Source organism: Oryzias latipes, chromosome 18 (genome assembly GCF_053564925.1).
Source record: "Oryzias latipes strain Hd-rR chromosome 18, Olatipes_Hd-rR_3.1".
NCBI lineage: Eukaryota > Metazoa > Chordata > Actinopteri > Beloniformes > Adrianichthyidae > Oryzias > Oryzias latipes.
Window position 1 is genome coordinate 16,336,939 of NC_136254.1, and position 19,791 is coordinate 16,356,729.

The 19,791-nt window shown below is 39.1% G+C and overlaps 2 protein-coding genes across 4 annotated transcripts in view; one reads left to right on the plus strand and one right to left on the minus strand.

The window, feature by feature from the left end:
* The window catches only part of rin1b (Ras and Rab interactor 1b), a 79,993-nt gene extending 77,044 nt beyond the window's left edge, over positions 1–2,949 (plus strand). For both annotated transcript variants that reach the window (XM_020711715.3, XM_020711716.3), the window contains exon 12: positions 1,308–2,949. In XM_020711715.3, the coding sequence (XP_020567374.1) occupies positions 1,308–1,631 (324 nt within the window). In that variant the 3' untranslated portion in view covers positions 1,632–2,949. The remainder of the gene's footprint in view (positions 1–1,307) is intronic.
* A 1,163-nt stretch (positions 2,950–4,112) lies between these two features.
* On the minus strand, positions 4,113–18,068 carry zgc:101810 (actin-related protein 2-B). 2 transcript variants are annotated; one of them, XM_004079859.4, is made up of 9 exons: positions 17,868–18,068; positions 16,871–16,981; positions 14,268–14,426; positions 11,863–11,992; positions 11,618–11,754; positions 11,383–11,532; positions 6,858–7,003; positions 4,702–4,834; positions 4,113–4,440 (listed from the first exon to the last, which is right to left on the minus strand). In XM_004079859.4, exons 1-9 carry the CDS (start codon positions 17,913–17,915, stop codon positions 4,270–4,272), a joined length of 1,185 nt encoding a protein of 394 aa, XP_004079907.1. In that variant the 5' UTR covers positions 17,916–18,068; the 3' UTR covers positions 4,113–4,269. The 2 variants fall into 2 exon arrangements, with proteins under 2 accessions (XP_004079907.1, XP_078792019.1); XM_078935893.1 differs by lacking the exon at positions 17,868–18,068 and adding an exon at positions 17,185–17,307.
* Between the last annotated feature and the right edge of the window lie 1,723 nt (positions 18,069–19,791).

Below are 19,791 nucleotides of genomic sequence, written 5' to 3' on the forward strand. Positions count from 1 at the left end.
GGTGGGGCTGAGTGAGTGGCCCACATGTGAATCAGAGTTGATCACCACAGCTGTTAGGGCAGTGCATGAATTTTTGAGTGATCAGACATGCAATATTACTTTTAAAATACAAAAATTTGAAAAAATTAAAAAACGAGACACCTGCACATTTGTATTCAAATATGCCACAGATTTATTTGAAAGTATTTTTTTTACTCATTTTAAAAGATTATCTGTTGATCCGTGCTATCAGCTTATAACTAATACAAACACATGCAATTACGTTTTTGTTTTTTTGCCCACACTCTTCTATTATCATCCACCTGGCTCTGAATCTAACAATTCAGCGGATGCCAAAAGAAGAAGGCATTGTCATCCACGTTCCTGTCTCATCACGTGGTGCTTCTACTGGCTTCAAATAGCCGATCTAACTCACCCGGCAGCCAGATTTTCCACTGACACAGGCGGGTATCGGTGAGCCAAGTGCTATGAAGAGGTGGGCGGTCAGATAACATGAAATTTATTGAGCTGCATCTACCCGTTGAAGCAGGAAAACACAATATGCACACGGACAACGAGGAGCTAAGTGACTCTGTGAGTTTTGATGATGGCAGACCTGTTGATTGTGGTTACTGTGTATTATTGATCTTTTATTTTTAAGTCTCTGTGGCTACCTGCGCTTATGTTTGTGTGTTGCGAGCTGTAGCAGTTGCTGCTGAGAGTTTGCTTGCCTCAGCAGAAGCTTTTCTGTAGTTTTTCCAGAATTGATATTTGCTGAAGAGGTGACGTCCAGTATGTATTCAATGAGAGTGCTGAAACAGCCTATATGAACGTGTCTGTAGGTGTAGGTGAACCTGATATTATGTAACACCCAAAGTGTTTGTTGAGAGATTTTTGTTTTTTAGAGTAAAAAAAATTGATTAAGAACAGAAAAACTTTGGATGAAAAATGAGTGAGTTAGAGATTTGACAGGAATATTGTTGGCTGTGTGGGCAAAAAGGCTTTTGTAGAGAAAAGAGCATTTGCATGGAAATGATTTTTATTTAAAGAGTAATGACCCGGCTGCCTGTGTGTGGGAAGCAGAACCTTTGTTTTAGAAGCATTTTCTTTCCCGAGCATCATTTTTTGCCTGATTATCGTAGATCACCAGCCTGTGTGCTTCCACACTTATTACTCCTCTTCTGGCTCCATCCCTCTCCTCCCCCTCTTTTGCCCTCTCGTGGTAAGCCTCTTGACCTCTGGTTTTGCATTAAAACAGCATATATTCACTTTGTTTTCCTATGCATCTCCTTTCCGCCTCCTTTCCTTCCCTCCCCTACTCGCTCCAGAGGTGCGTTCGGATACTGTTCCAGGACGGGGAGCGGAGTGCTGTGCGGACGTTGCAGTGGAGAGCCGGGGAGACCTGCCAGGCGCTGGCGCAGCTCTGTGCCTCCACATTCGGAGTGTCAGACCCACAGCAATACACTCTGTACTGGCGGAGCGGAGGCGAGATGAGGGCCTTGCCGCCTCAGGCCCAACCCCAGGACCTGGCCAGCCACAGTGAGGGGGGCCCCTCACTCTCCTACCTGAGGACCGATCACGACTTCAGCAAGATGCGGCGGCTCACCAGAGGTGGCGCTGTGGACCTGAGCGAGTCGGTGTGTGAGGAGTGAGTGGGAGGCATGGAGGCAAGAGGGAGGAGGAGATAGATGGTTGCTTTTTTTCTGTCTCTTTCTCCCAATTTTAAGTTGTTTTTCATCGTGAATTGAGACTCGTCGTGCAGAACCACAGTTCTTCTACAGAAAGACTCTAAATGGCGACCTTTTACTTAAAGGGACTGACGTGAGGGCATGACCCACACAGAGACTGTTGCCAAAAGTTGTACCCACTCAGTGTGGCTGATAGTGTAAAGGAGTGTGCTGTTTGTGACATGGAAAAAAGTGTAATAAGTGGATTTGACTGTATTTTGAAAACCCAGAGTTACACCAAGAAAGGATGACATCATTGAATCATAAGGAGGCTGAAACCCAAAGACAAATATTGTGAGGCTACTGTTGCCTGGAAACAAAATCACTTCCTGTATGCAGACACACAAAGGCAAATTGTCCACGTGGTGATGTAACCCTTTCACAGTGTAGTTCTGGGCAAAATCTATAATGTTTTGATTATATTTAAGTATATGCTGGAATAAAGATAAAGGGTGAGAATTATTAAATCGAAGACCAAGACTCCATACCAAAGTGACGGAAATGTCAAAGACAAAGCTAATTTGTGGGAAAACAGCCATTCACTTGCTCAAAAAAATTGTTTCCAGTGGGCTTTAAATCAGAAATGATGCAGCTTCCCTGCATAAAAAGTGGTTTTGGCTGTAAGGAAAATAAAAATAAAAGTGGGAGATTGAGGACTAATCCCATCATTCCTCCCATAGTGCATCTTACAACAGATTTACTAACTTGCAAATGTTTATTTCCCTTTTATATGAGCTAAACCATTTAGAAATCACACTTGATCTATGTTTTCATTTCCCCCTTTTAAGTTCTGTTGTTATTCTTGACCAAGCGGTCCTGAGACGACTGTCTGACATATAAGAAGAGACTGGTTGAATGTAAAAGTCCATGTCACCAGCTTCTGGTGACTACTGCTGCAAGTCATCACGATCAACTGACTGTTCCAAACGGTGTCATTACGTAATATCAGATTGTGTATTAAAAAACAGCCTTTAATTGTTCAGTTTGTTGAGTAAATATTAAACCTAAATATGGATTTTCAACACATTTAGTGTTTTGGTTTTGCTAAAGAGGTTTGCTCTGACGTGTTTTCAACATTAATGCATGCTTTTTCATTTAATGTGAACGTTCTCCGGATGTCGTGTTTGGGCACATGTGTGTGTGTGAGTATGACTGTATGAAAGGTCACACTTTCTTTTCAATGTACGATTGTATTTTGTCAGGTAACTCAGTATCGCAATAAAAATTGCAATATGTTTCCAGACTTGGTACATCAGTGTTTAACAGGGGGCTGAGGTGGGAATTAAAAAATTATACTTAACTTCAGTTACTTTGAAAAAAATGTGTCTCAAAATATTTTTACTGCACCATAATTTCTATATTTACTTGCAAATATTTATGATAAAAAAACAGTTTTTACCTCAATGGTCTGTATTTATTTAGTTACTTTTTTTATTTGTAGTTTGGATTTGTGATGCATCTGCTCAAAATCTACATCAGCAGATAAATGCAATTATGAGTCAGTAAAATGTTTGCCAAAAATACCTCTTTGTAATGTGGTTCAGCTTTGTTTGTTTTTTAGCCATGGTGAACAAATTGGCATGTTGTGTGTAATGTTGCTTAGAAAAAGTCAGAAATGTTTGGTGGGCCGTATCATTTATAACATAGAAAATATTAGATTTTGTAAATGTTCATCAATAAAGAAAATAAATTTTAAATGATTGGATTTTGCCAAAACTCTGATAGAATGCATCCTTAATTTATCTTCCACATTAGGTAAAGCAGGGATTTTTTCTTTTTATTCAAATAATTCAAAAAGTTATTTTACTATCTGACCATGTTCATGATGGTAGTGTTTTCTATTCTGTGCTAGTTTGATTTCATAAAGGCCATGGATCTAATGTTTTTTTAATCTTTTAGTTTTTAATTTTTCAGATAAATAAATGTTTGAATGGCAAATTTTCCTTTCTCAAGCTATGGGAAGATAACAAAAGCCACTCATTTTCCATACCTCAGTCCACCTCTGCAAGAGCGATGGTGGAGCATTTCAGAGGTAGCATTTCACTTTGTCAACCACCAGATGACAGCAAAGAACACTGGAAATCTGCATCCCTTGTTCTTCACATCACATGAAACGTTTACATTGGTGACATTTTATTATGAACGCACAAAAGAGTTGGATGGATGGATGGATGGATGGATGGATGGATGGATGGATGGATATCCTCCTTCTATTCGTTGTATTGACATAAAATATCTTAATCCATGTGCCACTGTTAAACTAAAATTTGTGTGAATTAATCTTATACTTTGATAAGTTCATTAATTTAAGCATGCAGGCTGTCTTAAAAGATTTAAAATATCTACCTTGCCATTTAATAACGTTCAGAATGAATTGCTGACCAAAAAACAACATTAAATTATGAATCTTTTCAATAAGCTTTTACTATTTTCCAAGAATGCAGAATAGGAAATAATCACTAAAAAGCTAAAACAAGGTGCAGAGCAAAGACAAAGTTAGAGGCATTTATAACATTTTGTTCAAAAATTTGTCGTTTTGTTATTGTAGGTTGTTTTTTTTAATTCATCTGATTCCCCCTCCCAGCTTCTTCAGCACCCCCAGGCCTTTCTCCTGGTACTCCTCTCTGCTCAGCCAGAAAGTGTCTTTGTCTTTCATTATGTTTGCCAGCACAGCGCCACCAAGAAACACCATGTGCTTACGTCGGGGAGGGTCCTCGATGCGGATCTTAAACCTCTGCAATTAAACAAAATAAAATGAAAGTAGTTTTTCACACATACGCATTTTCACACATTTAAGTATTTTATCACTTATTTTTTTGATCAGTGTAAAGGGTAAAAACACACCAAACCCTTGTTTTCTTGACTACAGACATATAATAAATTGCCACACAAAAACACCACAACAAAAGACTTATACCAAGTATTTTGAAAGCCTCATCTGGTTTTTAATCTTGAAGAATTCATCATCATTAAAATTAAATGTATGTGCTCTTACAGATAGTTTGGCAGTGTCTCCATTAAGAACCCTCTCCAGATAGAGCTGCTTGATCTCTCTTTCTAGCCTGGAAGGAAGGCCGGGGTACATGGTGGTCCCTCCAGACAGAACAATGTGCTTGTAGAAGTCAGCCCTGCAAAGAGAGACATAATAAAGACATTGTTTTGCACCGAATTGTGTGTAGGTGTGGTTGTGGCCGTGTGACACGGCTGCAGGTGCAAGCAACAAATTCCAAATTTAAACCATCAAGGACTTTCTAAAATGTCTCTGAATACTTCCTTAGTTTTCTTGTAAGCAGCCTTGCTGTGTTATTGCTGGAATTTTAGAAGTATTCAAAACATTGTCATGATTAATCTTGTGCTGAAAAGTTCAGTTTTGATTAAGTTTCTGTCACTGCCCATACGACTATGCAAAAATCAAAGACTAGGATTTACTTGTGGGACGATGACATTCGGATAATTAATGACTCATTCCGTTGCACATTTATTAGCAGATGGAAGTTCAGGAAAATGGCAACAGGATATCCATAAATCAGAAGAAAGAAGGTTTCCTGCACAACATTCAGAATTAGAAAACTGAAAATTTATCGTCTGACGTTTTGGTATTTAGAGTTTCATCGTGCAAACACTAAGGCTATAACACATATAGGGACGCCAGGAGAGGTACAAATAGAAAATCAGCTTTGAGCAGAAAAAATGGCTTGGTAAAATTGTTTAGGATTAACCATTTTACAAAAAAACAAAACAAAAAGAGCATTGATCCAGTCAAAAAGAATGGGACAAATTCCTTTATTTGGGATACCTGATAAAAATGTTTGATAAAGTAAACTACAGAGAGCAAGTTAAAATATAGAAATACTCTTATGAAACAAATGAATAAATAAAGAAATTCACCTCCTAATACATGGTGTAAACTTGTGTAATATTTCCATGGAAGTTTGATGCAGATCTTATTCCAGTAAAAACAATCAGGCTTGTTAAACATAAGAATTGCAGGTCTGTTCTCCAAATAACCACTAGGTGAGCTGTTGTTCAAGAAAGTCCTTTCCTATTCATTCCAATAAAAACTGCCTGACTTTGCCACAAAACTTTGCATAATTACATTGTATTCTCTTTCAGAATTATCTGAGAGCATCCCCAGAGTTAAGAAAACACTTTAATCCAGTATGTGATGCCACAAGACCAACTATCCACACACGCACACCGTCAAAAGTGCAATGCCAAGAGTTGTAGCTCACTAATATTAAAGTTATAAAACTGCAAGAAATTTGATAATTCAGGATGTCAGTCAATTTGATAAAAAAAAATAGTTTTTGAGTTCATGTAAGTCTGGTCCAGTTTCTATCATATTTCTCTCAATTCCTGACTCAGAGACTAAATCCAAACTAAGAACTTTCAAACTGATATATTGGTCACCTACAGCTATTCTGAGAATGTTTAGTGAAAATCTGCAATAAAAATGTCAGTTTTTGTATTCTATACATAAGGGATAATGGCAGACGAAGTGTGGAATGGCGTGGAAGCCTGAACTGTCCGATGCGAAGCGTCCACGAAATTCCGTACAACTGCGGTTTACTCCCCATTGTACGTGGATCCTGCCATCTGCTGATTGAACAAATTAGCCCTCATGCCTCATAACAAATTTTGTCTGTGTGCGTGTTTATTAGTAATATTCAAGTTAGCGAAAAAAGGAAGTGACGCGTGGTTCTCGCATGCTGGATCGTACTGTGAAACCAATAGAGATCTGCATACAGGTCGGGTGGTTACAGTCTCACTAGTTTAGTTTAGCTTAGCTTAGCTTAGTTTACCTGTTTTTGTGCGCCTCCTGTTTAAACTACTGTACAAAAATGTGTGGTAATCCGTTCATGATATGCAGAATTCTAGTAGAGTTTTTATCTGGAAAAATAAGCTTGAAATATATAGCACCGATCTTAATAGAAAGAATGTTAATGGCCGATCCCTGATAGGGCAACAACATCTGATTTTCGATCGAGTCATCAACCACATGATTGGGCCTGATTTCTGATCACATAATCGGATTGGGATTTCCCTATTAGAGAACTTTCGGAAACACTTTCAGGAATTTCTTTGATTTTGTTGTCAAAGGTCAACAACTCACTCAATGAAAGGTACAGGGAGCAGTGAGAAGACTCAAACCTGAGATCAATGTCTGCAGCCTGGATGGTGTTGAAAACCAGCTCAGCCACTCCTGCTCCTTCCACGTTGATGAGGTGAGGCTGGAAAAGAGCTTCAGGGGCTCCAAATCTTTCTCCTCCAACATTCACCTGACGACCATCGGGAAGCTGGAACAAAGACAAGGAACATTAAACTACTAGATTCAATATCATATTTTTTAATGAAGTTCCACTTCAATCATCTTTTGAACTATTTTGAAAGTGTTCCCACTAGTCTGTTTCTGCAGAGCGGCATGAGTTCATTAGAAAATCACTTTTGAGCTGTGGACAGGACTACTGGCTGGGAGCAAGCCTGCATTTCAAAACTGCTGGTCCCAGAAAACAAAAATCTCATAGACTTCTGTAGAGAAATAAACATCTTTTCCTCCATAATAATACTTGTCAGAATAACCATTCATTCTCTGATACCTTTTTTAACATGTTTTTGCACATTTTTTTATTTATTGCAAGTTATTCAAGTTATAAACTGGCCAATCTGTCATGGTTTGAGTTTCTTTGCCTTAGTTTTTGCTTCTGTTTTTGCTCTGTTATTTTTTAAGTTCTGTTTCCTGTTTTATTTTGAAGTTTTCCTGCATGTGTGTTGCGAATTTTACTTCCTGGCCCCAATCTCTCCTGATCATTCTCACCTGTGTCTTGTCAGTTCTGTGTGTATTTAAGTCTTGTCTTTGCCTTCTTCTTGTGCTGGTCCATTACGTCTTGATTTTCTGTTTGTAAGTCTACCCCTCTAAAATGAGTATTTGGGCTGTAGTTGGAAAGATGCACTTTTTTACATTGTTCCAACTTAATTATTTAGTTTGGTGAAAATAAATAATTTTTTTGAGTTCATTCAACTTAAAAATAACAGTTGTCTGACATAGTTATTTTATTTTCAATCAACTTAATTTAATTAAGTTGGTGTAACTTTGGTGTGAAGCTGTCAATGCGTCATGACGTCATAACGTAAGGCAGCGCAAGGAATTATGGGATACCATGTTCTTTGCCTATTTGGGCAGAATGGGGTTTAAGCGGGAGTTTTTGTCCATGGGTAAATACCTCTCTGGAAATGGGTTACGTGCCACAGTTTTAATTATGCAGTTGTTAAACCTCTTCTGAAAAAGCCCAGTTTGGATCCTAGCATATTGGCCAACTATAGACCAATATCAAACCTCCCCTTTATTTCTAAAATCCTAGAAAGAGTTGTAGTTAAGCAGCTTTACTGCCACCTACAGGACAACAGCCACTTTGAAGACTTTCAGTCGGGGTTTAGACCCCACCACAGCACGGAAACTGCACTAGTTAGAGTCTCTAATGACTTGTTATTGGCCTCAGAAAAGGGACTACTTTCTATTCTGGTCCTGTTAGACCTCAGTGCAGCCTTTGACACCATCGACCACGGTATTTTACTCCACAGATTAGAGCAGGACATGGGGATCAGAAGATCTGATCTCCAGTGGTTTAAATCCTATCTGTCCGATGAGTATCAGTTTGTTAATGTAAAAGGACATTCCTCTCAGTGCACTCGAGTTAACTATGGAGTCCCACAGGGCTCAGTCTTAGGACCCATCCTGTTTACGCTTTATATGCTACCACTAGGAAACATAATCAGGAAATGCAGCATTAATTTTCATTGTTATGCCGATGATACGCAGTTGTATTTATCCATGAAACCTGACCAGAATGACCAGATAGAGAAACTGAACGCCTGCATCAATGACATCAAGACCTGGATGACAATTAACTACCTCCTCTTGAACCCAGAAAAAACTGAGTTTATTATACTAGGTCCTAAAAACCTCAGTGATGCTCTGTCTGCTCAGATTGTCTCCCTGGATGGTATATGTATAGCCCCCAATTCCACAGTTAGAAACCTTGGGGGTTTATTTGACCAGGATTTATCATTTAAGGCTCACATATCTCAGGCATGTAGAACTGCCTTTTTTCACCTGCGGAATATTGCTAAGATCAGAAACCTACTTTCTAAGAGTGATGCTGAAAAACTCATCCATGCATTTGTTACGTCGAGGCTGGATTACTGTAACTCCTTGTTAGCAGCGTGTCCTGAGAGTTCCTTAAAAAGTCTCCAGCTTGTTCAGAACGCAGCAGCTAGATTGTTAGCAGGAACTAGCAGAAGAGATCACATCACTCCTGTGTTAGTTTCGCTCCATTGGCTCCCAGTTGATTCTAGAATCAAGTTCAAGAACCTCCTGTTAACCTATAAGGCCTTACATGGACTGGCCCCGTCCTATATTAAGGACCTCATAGTCCCTTACCATCCGATAAGAACACTTCGCTCGCAGGGCTGCTTGTGGTTCCTAGAATTAGTAAAAGTACGGTTGGAGGTAGAGCGTTTAGCCACCAAGCCCCTGTTTTATGGAATAAGCTCCCAGCTCATGCAAGAGAGGCCGACTCAGTTTCTACATTCAAAGTTAGACTGAAAACATTCCTCTTTGCACTGGCTTATTGTCAGACTAGCTAGTATTCAGAGATTATTTAACTTAATGTTAATGTGTTTAAATTAAACTTTATAACAATAACTATTTGTTTTAAAAGGTTGCTATAAGCTGAAGCTGGGGTAACTATGGTGCACTGGGGTTCTGTCCTCTTTTCTCATCTACTTCTACCCTTCCTCTCCTCTATTTTTGATCATCATTTATCATTTAGTTTTCCATGCCTCTGTTTGGTGCAGTGCGATTCATGTATTGTCCCTCTTTCCCTCTCCCCTCCTGGGGAGTGGGAGTGCTTCCAGACTCCAGTTGGCTCATCCGTGCTCCTGTTCCTGACCGTTTACCTTGCCTTTGCTCCCGCTCCTACACCTGGCTGTGGTTCCTGTCTCTGCCTCGTCTCAGGCTCGTCTCTGCTCTGTACCTGACTGTGTACCTCGTCTCTGCTCCTGCTCCTACACCTGGCCGTGGTTCCTGTCTCAGGCTTGACTCGCGCCCCTGACTGTTCCCTCAACCACGGCTGGATGAAGCTCGTCTGCTGGACTTCATATATATGTAGTTGTAGCGTTAGATAAGTTAATTCTTCTCTAAGAGTTCTGGTAAATCGCCTGTCTGTCCTGGGGGAGGATCCCTCCTTCATGTGGGCACCCCTGAGGTTTCTTCTTTTTTTCTGGAATCCGTTTTTTTAGGAGTTTTTCCTTACCGCGAAGGGGGGTCTAAGGGCAGGGATGCCAGTATAGCTTAGTCAGTTTGTTAGTTCAGTTTAGTATTTTCCTATTGAACTCTTTGTATTCATGATCCTTTTGAGTTCATGTTTACTTCGAAGCCCATCGAGACGACTGTTGTTGGGATTTTGGGCTATACAAATGAAATTGAATTGAATGGGTTTTGTTGTCTAGCTGTTTTACTCTGTTTGAACTAGTAATTTAAACTGTTATGTTTATTTCTTTCTGCACCATGGGTTAGAGTTTGGTAGAGGATGATGACCAACCCCCTTGTGTGATAAAACACCGTATGTTAAATTATTAAAGACTGATTTCATGACATGTGAGCTTCTACTTTGTAATGCAAGACATTGCTGGGTCATTCATGTCTTTGATATGAAAATCACAAGGCCCATTGGTTGAAACTTTAGAAAAATGTGTCAATTTAAATTGTATAAACAAAATTGAAAAACTTTGTTTTAAGTTAGATCAACTTATCAAATTGAGTTAGATAGCCATAAAAATTTAAGTTGAATAAATTTAATTCAATTAGGTGTTATCAATTGAAGTGATTCAATTAAGTTGGATCAACTTTTTTCTTTTTAGAGTGTAGTATATTAGTTTGGCTTGCCTGCTATTAAAGAATTAAAGTCTTTGTTGACTTGGAACCTGCCACCTCATCTCTGCATTTGGGTGACTTCCCCCCACCCCCCACACTCTCGTGACACAATCAGATGCCTCAATAAAACATGTGGTACCCCCTGGCCCATACCTCAAACGGTTTAAACGTTTGACAGGTTCTACTGAGCCCGCTTTCAAGTGGTAGAGGTGTGGCCTTCCAACAAGCTCACTCCTCATTAGCGAGAGTGGTTGTCATGGAAATGTTGGCTCAGACCACCTCGGACCAATCATTACTTACGTTGTCTGGTTCCAATGGTGAAGTCTGTATCGCAAAAAATTAGCAACTGAATTGACTTAATTTAGTTGGAACCAAAGTAAGACATATTCTATAGGTGACATCACACTCACTTAGTCCAGTTCTCTCTTCTACAGTCAATTATACACGCTCTCCTATTACAGCCCCTCACAACCGCAAGCAAACATTACAGGTTGAACAAAAATGGCGAGCAATATCGGAACTATCCAGTCGTACAGTTTTGAGCCAGGTGCAGTAATAAATGAAATGATAAATTACTTTAATAAGCAGGTTCATTCATAAATTACGCCATCATCACCAAAGCTTCATTTTGGGTTTATTTGGGTTTCCTTCCGCTGACACAATCAAACTTAAAGGAAAAAGGGAAAATGACTTAATATTCACTGTGTGTGCATGACTATATTGGACATTTGTTCCATGACGTACTGTGTAGGACTCCATCAGGAAGGTGGTCTCTGTAGCCAGTCGCTGCTCCTGTTCAATGTTGTATCCCACATAACAGAGCTTCTCCTTCATCATCCTCACAGTCTCAAAGTCGGCTGAGTGATTGAAGGCGTAGCCGCGGAGAAGCAGCAGCTGAGAAATAGTTTATTCCAAAAATTCTAGAAACTGGTGGCGTTCACAAGTATAGACAGTATTCCTCAATTTTTAATCTGCTCACCTTGATAAGATAGCGTGTGATGTCACGCCCTGCAATGTCCAGCCTACGGGTCAGGTGGGGTAAGGAAAAGCCCTCATACACTGGGCAGATGTGTGTGACACCGTCTCCTGAATCGATGACCACACCGGTAAGCAAACCTGTGGGAATCAAAATGGTTTCTAAGATCCTCACAAAAAACAACAATTTATAAAAGATAATTAAACATAATATTTAAAGCTGAAGGATCATTGATGATGGTTCCTCACCCTGGGCATACAGAGTGAGCACAGCCTGTATTGCCACATAGATGCCATAGAACTGGTAAGTCTCAAACATGACCTCAGCAATTTTTTCCCGGTTTTTGGTAGGGTTCATGGGGGGCTCAGTTAGCAGGATCTTTGAAAAGAAAAGCAGACACATGCAGACTTCTGACATGGACTTCATCTGCTACAAAACATCCATGTTGGAGGCCATTGAAAGGAGGAGAGTTGAATGCTCTTGAACTTCTGTTTTTAATGTGCCACGACTTTCTTGTATGTACACGCACTGACCACTTTGTTAGGTCCACGTTCCAGTACTGGGTTGGACCCAGTACTTCAGAACTGCTTTAACCCTTAGTGGCATAGATTCAACAATATACTGGAAACATTCCTCAGAGAATTTGGTCCATATTTACATAACACCACACAATTGCTGCAGGTTTGCACATCCATGACATGAATCATCGGTTTCACCACATCCCAAAGGTGCTCTATTGGGTTGAAAACTGGTGACTGTGGAGGGCATTTTAATGCAGTAAACTAATTTTCATGTTCAAGAAACCAGTCTGAGCTGATTCCAGCCTTGTGACATGGTGTGTTATCTTGCTAGAAGTAGCCATGATGGCTACACTAAGGGATGGACACGGTCAACAATATTACTAAGGTAGGCTGTGACATTGTAACCATGCTCAATTGGTACTAATGGGCCCAAAAGTGTGCCAAGAAAATTTCTCACACACCATTACACCGCCACCATCAACCTGAACCGTTGATACAAGGCAGGACAGATCCATGCTTTCCTATTTCCCAATTCTGACCCTACCATTTGAATATCGCAGCAAAAATAGAAACTCATCAAGGTTTTTCCAATCTTCTGTTGTCCAATTTTGGTGAGTCTGTGTGAATTGTAGCCTCAGGTTCCTGTTGTTAACTGACAGAAGTGGCACCCAGTGTGGTCTTCTGCTGCTGTAGTCCATCTGCCTTTGCAGATGTTGGTTGTAACCAGAGGTTATTTGAGTTACTGCTGCCTTTCCATTAACTGGAACCAGTCTGGTTGTTCTCCTTTAACTGGTATCTACAAGACATTTCCACCCACAGAACTGCTGCCCACTGAATATTTTCTCTTGTTCAGACCATTCTCTGTAGACCATAGAGATGGTTGCGCGTGAAAATCCTTGTAGATCGGCAGTTTCTGAAATACTCTAGTCCAGTGGTCCCCAACTCCTGGGTCGCAGACTGGTACCGGTCCGTTGCCCACTTGGTACCAGGCCGCAGACAGAAAAAAATGCATACACTAACTTAGATTGTTTCCGTTTTGTTTATTTTTAATACTGGCGGAAGTTTTATTTTGGAAAACTGACGGATTCTGTTCACCACATCCGTCTGTCTTGACACGTCACGTGACTGAAAGCAGCAGCTTGGACTGCTAATAGCCCAAACCTAAAAAGCTAATTAAAACCAAACAACCAAGTTTATTTGGGGAGACAAGAGCCAGGGAGAACACAGAAGTCGGACGCAGCTAAAGTTAACGTCTACTTTTGAATAAAAGGGAATCTAATTATTTAATCAATTAAATAAAGTTGCTGATATGTGTAAACTTGTAAAAGAGACATTTATGAATTTTCCTACAGCAAGGGTGAATTAGCCAGGCATCTGTTAAGAAACTTTAGCACAGAAACTGTTTCCTGTATGTTAAAAAATTTTCACAATAATCAGAATTTAGGTAAAAATTAATTATAATAAATCTTTTTGCCCCTAAAGCTGATCTGAGGCTTGATTGACTTCTCAGTGTTAGTTCTATGTAAAAAAAAAAAAACTGTAATGTCCCTTTTATTGAACTTCTTACAAATCAGAGACAACTCCTAAAAAATCAATAACTTTGTTTCATTGATTTTTTGTCATCTATAAAAAAAATGACTTTTTCAAACGAAATTTTTTGTGGTAAAATTTTAATTTGAAAAATAGCTTTTTTTCAGAAACCGGAAGCTTAAAAAATATGAAACGCAAAATGTGGCCTTAAAATATAGTCTGACATCAAACCTGAAAAGGTTATAGACCACTGCTCCAGTCACTTATATCACCTTTTTGCCCCATTCTGATGCTTGGTGTGAACTGCAGCAGATCGTCTTGACTATGTCTACATGCATAAGTGCATTGTGTTGCTGTCATATGATAGGCCGATTAGAAATTTTGCATTAACGAGCCCTTGGACAAGTATGCCTAATAAAGTGGCCAGTGAGTGTATATTAACATATTCATTCATATATCAATTATTTTATTAATTATTATTATTTCAAATGCATTGGTTCCGTTCTTGAAAAGCTGGAGGAGTTGGCTGATCATTCTAGCACAGATGGGTGTGACCGAATCTTAAGAAGACATCAGAGGATCCATCTCTGTTGGTTACATACCTTGGATTCTGATGGGTTTATGTCTAGACGGTCTGGGCCAAAGGTGTGATCCCACAGGTGCAGCATGTCTTCCCAGCAACGTACAATTCCGTTGTCCATGGGGTAAGAAACCTCCAGCATGGAGCGACAGTCACTGGCCTCTTCCCCCACCATCAGGTCCTGGTGAAGGATAAGAATTCAGATGTTGTAAGGTTAGGAACAAAGACATGAATGCACAGAACTGATCATTTCTGATGTCACACATTGGATTGTGCATGGTAAAAATGAAGCCTGACTTGAGCAAGGCATGTTAACTGGGGTTCACCCCATCTTTACCAGCCCAATCAGTAAATCCAAACCCCTAAACATCCACAAAAATCTAGTTCTAATAAAATAAATAACAATAATAATAAGTTATTTTTGAAAGAAAATCCTCTCACGCCCCTCAGAATTGTCATGAGTTACATCTAAAGCAGGGACAGGCAACTCCAGTCCTGGAATGTCTACATTAAAGTGGATCGATAAATCCACTACCTTGTCATGACTAATTGCCTGGTTCAGGTGTGTCCAACCAATTAGAACATGCCAGAGCAGGGTACGTTGGAAAACATGCGAAATGCGGCCCTTGAGGCCTGGAGTTGCCCATCCCTGAGAGTAATGTTTGTTTTTCCTTTCTTCAAAAAAGATTCAGAGGCCAGAATAAATCATTGACTGTATGTGAGAAATGGAGTGAGTGACTCCTCCCCCTTGGAATTCCAAAGAGGAAGTAGCTGCTGCTTCCAAAAAGACAAAATCCCATAGACTTCTATAGAGAAATAAACAGCTTTTGCGCAGTCATTCTCTTTGTCAGAATAACCATTCTTGGTCTCATACCTTTTTTTAAGAGGTTATTGATAATTCAAATGTTTTTATTATATTTTTTCTGTAGTCCAAGTCAACCAAGTTATAAACTGACAAAGCGGATGCCACAATAGAAGTGTGGTCTCAAATTTAACGTTGAAAGCGTTTGATTGACAGATTCTCTTGAGCCCGCTTTCAGTGGAAGGGGTGTGGCTTTCCGTCAAACTTACTACTAATTGACAAGGATTCAGACAGGTCACTGCTTACTGACAATGTGGTGGTGTGTGTATCACACAAAAATAGTGACTGAAATGATTTCATTTGGTTTGAGCCAGAAGTAAACTATTTTCTATGGTAATGTTACACTCACTTAGTTCAGTTTTCGTATACAGTCAATGAAAAATTCATGGGTTCATTTTCTTTCACTTGGGAGTCAACGTGGAGTTGCTCCCTTCTGAAAGCTGCCTCCAGTGGTCTTTGAAGAAACTGCAATCACTGGTACTTTTGGGTCAAAATGGTATGGAACCTCAGGCTTGGTCAGGAAAGGAGCAATATTTTATTGACTGACATTGCAAGACTGGGATCTGTTATTGACATGTTATAGATGTATGTTTTCACACATTAGGATATATATTTTTCCACCTAATATACAAACTGTCAGATCAACTCCACTCAAACTTGTTTTGTTGAATTATTTGTTGTTTTTCACATAAGAAGTCTCCATTGTAGTAATTTACAAACAACCAAAAAGCTTTCAGTTTTGTGCTAGTCTGCCTGCACCTGCACTTCAAAACACCTGAACAAAATCCTGCAAGGATTAACAGGCTAAATGCTCTGAAGGTTAGGGGTGGTGTCAGGCTACATGAGTGTGTGACATTTGTGTGCAGAGCCTGACAGGTGTGAGATTCTAAGAAACTTTAAGACTTAGGAGATGCAATGAAAGCAAAGTGGAGGGGTAAGGTGGATCAGGGAGTTAATGAGCTGATCAGACTCAAAGCTGCATCTTAATTCAGCTTTGAAAAGAATACAGTGACACAAGTGACATTATACAAGGTTGAGCATTGTTACTGGCACAGTAAAATAAATTTAAGCTACTATTTCTTTAAGACTATATGTATCTCCATTGGGAGCCTGAAATTTGTTTATGTACTTTCCAGACACCTCCACCTCCGCCAATTTCCCCTCCTGGCTCTTCGATTCAGAGCGGTCCAGCCTTAATCACCACCAACATCTTGGCTCTGGGGTGTCTTCCCTTAGTCCAAGGTCATCGCAAAGATGGAAGATGTCTCCGGCCCTGAGCCAAACCGCTAAAGACTTCAGACTATTCACGCTTTAATTTTTCAATCACACTTTCAAGAGATCTTCTTATTGAAACTGTTGCATGAATGATGCACGTTGGTTGCTCCTGATTTTATAGGTGCTGTACAAATACTAAAATTGATTGATTGAACTGATTGATGCACAAAATCTTTGAATTTTAAACCAAAAATCATAAATTTTGTGTGCCACTTTCCAAATATTCTAAATAACAGATTCTTGTTTTGCTTTTATTTCAAAGATATATAACTTTAGTTCTTCAGAGTCATTGAGCTGCTTTTTTCCAGCTATCACTGCCCTTGTGGCTTTTGGATGACTGGACACACCTGACCCACAGACAGGGGTGATAACCTGGAAAACGGTTATGAAAGTGGCTTTGTAGCCTCAGAGTTGTCCATCCCTGCTTTCGTCTGTCATAAATACATTTCATGCACCTACAAACTGTGTTTAATTCTAATTATTCTCACCTTGATCTCAATGTTTCCAACTTTTGTATTCGATCGTATGATTGGTCGACCCACCAAGGCAGGGAAGATGTGCTCAGGGAAGTTGGCCCCAGCAAAGCCACATTTGACAAACTGTAAAAGGAAGTGAAAAACTGAAAAGCTTTCTGCATGACTCTAAAGTTCTCTATTTTATTTTTGACAAAACCCAGAATTCAAATAGCCCTGAACTAAAAATGATCTGCAAAACTTTCTGGACTAATAATTAAAATTAATTTAGAGTTATCTGGAAAAACATTTAGAGTTAAAATTCAATGTTATTTAAGGCAAGTGCAAACCTTGTATCTCACAGAGACAGTGCTAGGGAGCTTGAAATAACCATAGACCGAGCTTCTGCCTGTAATGACTGCACCTCCCACCTCTCTGTCTCAACATGTCAGTGTGGCCACTCTCACATTCCTTAGTCTGAAACAGTCAATACATTCCTGACATAGAAAAATATTAACTAAACATCAATTTAATGCAGGAAAATAAATCCCTCTAGTTAACCATGAAGTTCAGAAACAGAATCTGCTGAGTTTCTACAAGTCTAAATGCAGCAATTTGGTTTAAAAGGCACTTCCGACTTTTGAGCACTTCTGATGTTTCTTCCTGTTTTTCATCCAATGTGTGCTCTGTGCAAGGCATCACAACCATTTATGGCTGTGTGTTAAAGCAAGTGTGGCAAGTCCAGACAGATGTGAAAACAAGGCTTAATATTCACGCTTTCACACTTCTGGCATGTTCATAAATTCGGCATAAAATAGCAAAAGTGTGAGCATGCCCCTTTAAGATTATTTGGTCAAATTAAATTTAGAAAATATTTTACGACAATTTACCGTATTCCTCAACTGACATGCAGATAATGTGAATATTGGGAAGTTATTTTAAGTTATTTTTCAAAGTAAAGGAAATGAAGCAAAACAACAAACATCAGATTTTTTTTTTTGCTGTTGTATTTTTAAAGCTTTGTCAGACTTACCCCTGTCCCATTGTCACAGACCACCACTCTCCTCCCCTGACTGTCCATGCTTCAAAGAGTAAAAAAAAACAGCTCAAAAGGCTCCCACTTGTCTGACTAAGAAGCAAATATTTTTGGATCAGCGCACATCACTTCAGTATGGATTACTACTGACAGGTAAAGCAAAGGTTGCTTTGCACTTTGAGCAAGGGAGGGACCGCTGCATTTGAGAACACCCATTTTTTGTGGGGAGGGAAGAGGAAATTCTGCTTCTGCCTGAAACTTTTTGTTTCGCTTAAAAACCTTTAAAAGAAAATTCAGAATCTATAGTCTTAAATATGTTTTAATCTTTGTAATTAAAAATTGTATAGGTTATGTGCCTTCAGTGAAAGTCATCATAACTTATGTCCTTAGCACAGGTCTTCTTTACTTAAAGGGCTAAATGACGGTTCAGCAGGGGAACCTCGACTTTTATTGGAGCCAAAAGCATCTTTGTATTTTATTTTTACTTTGAAATTGAGATGCTGTGAATTTGGGGCTGGTAAGGTTTCTGACAGTGAGGTCTGATGCCACTAAAAAAATGGAAGAAATTCTGACTCATAATTCAAAACATAATGCTTTTTCATTTTCACAAGCTGCGTTTGTTGACTCGAAAAAATAAAATGAAAAATCAATCCGCCAAACAGCTTTTTCTTTTTCTTCTTCTACACTGTTCATTCTGTTACTTAATTAAAATGATAAAGAAAATGGTATTTCACATTTAATTTCTTTTAAAGTTCTCTAGTAACTGTGTAGCAAAACTCAATTAGAAATACCAAATTTGACAATTAAAATGAATTAACACAAATGCTTTTTCATTTTCACAATGATGCAGTATCAATCGACTTAAAAGTAATATAAATAAAAAAATAATCTTCCATTATGCTTTTTGGATTTTCTACTTCAACACTGCTCATTCTGTGACATAATTAAAGCGATAGTGCAAAGAGGGGATTTCATTTTTGTTTTAACAATCATAGCACTAAAAGTGTCATGTAAATCTATTCCAGTCAGCAGTTCCAGGGGGGAGGCAGGGATTCTTCGTCTGTCACTACTGCACGTATTTGGCGCTGGAAAAACAGGGACCAAGAGGTTGAGAAATTTTGTCAGAAGCTGGAAAGTTCAGCATGGCGAAATCTGTGCTTGAGCTGTTGAGGGGGCTGCAGCTGGCGATCTTTCTTTATTTTTGGACGAACTGACCCGGAAGAAGAGTTAGGTTTAGACTAATACAGATAGTTTGATGACAATAGCTTCAGTATCGTCAGATCTATTAAGGACCTTTATTATGATTCATTTATCTATATTAAAATTTTAAAATATATATATACGGTAAAATAAAGATGGACTTTCTCACAAAATATTTAGTGTAGCATGAGTATGCTGACAAGTCTTTTTTACCAGCTCATATAAATGTAGACATTTATTTATTTTTGAGAGATTATTGATCTTTTCTCTGAGCTTGCACTTTGTTGACGGTCCCTTGGCGGCCATCTTGCTGCCGTTTCTCCATTTCCAGTTTGAAAAGTTCACTTCTCATTAAAAGGCCAAAAAAAAGGATCTTTTTTGTTTTGAAATGCATTTGTATTTCCATCTCTGTACTAACACAAAATAATTGAGATACTTGCTGTCACATTTGAACGTTTATCAGAAGAGTTCAGCCAAACCGAGTGAGCACTGATGACATCGCCCCGCCTACCGCTTGGAACTGCTGACGGGAAATGAATTATGCGACAGTTTTTTCGCTTTGCAATTCTCTCTTTGCATTTTCGCTTTAATTATGTCACAAAATGAGCAGTGTTGAAGTAGAAAATGAAAAAGCATTTTGAAACGGTTAGTTTTTGAATTTTACATTTATGTCAATTGATGCTGCTTCATTGTGAAAATGAAAAGGCATTTCTCTTTATCC

Coding starts and splice junctions, on each gene's coding strand:
- zgc:101810 (XM_004079859.4), bottom strand. CDS start 17,915: ATGGACAGTCAGGGGAGGAGAGTGGTGGTCTGTGACAATGGGACAGGG. Junction 11,533..11,617: donor TCACACGCTATCTTATCAAG/GTGAGCAGATTA, acceptor ACTATTTCTCAG/CTGCTGCTTCTCCGCGGCTA. Junction 7,004..11,382: donor TCCTGATGGAGTCCTACACA/GTACGTCATGGA, acceptor TCTTTGTTCCAG/CTTCCCGATGGTCGTCAGGT.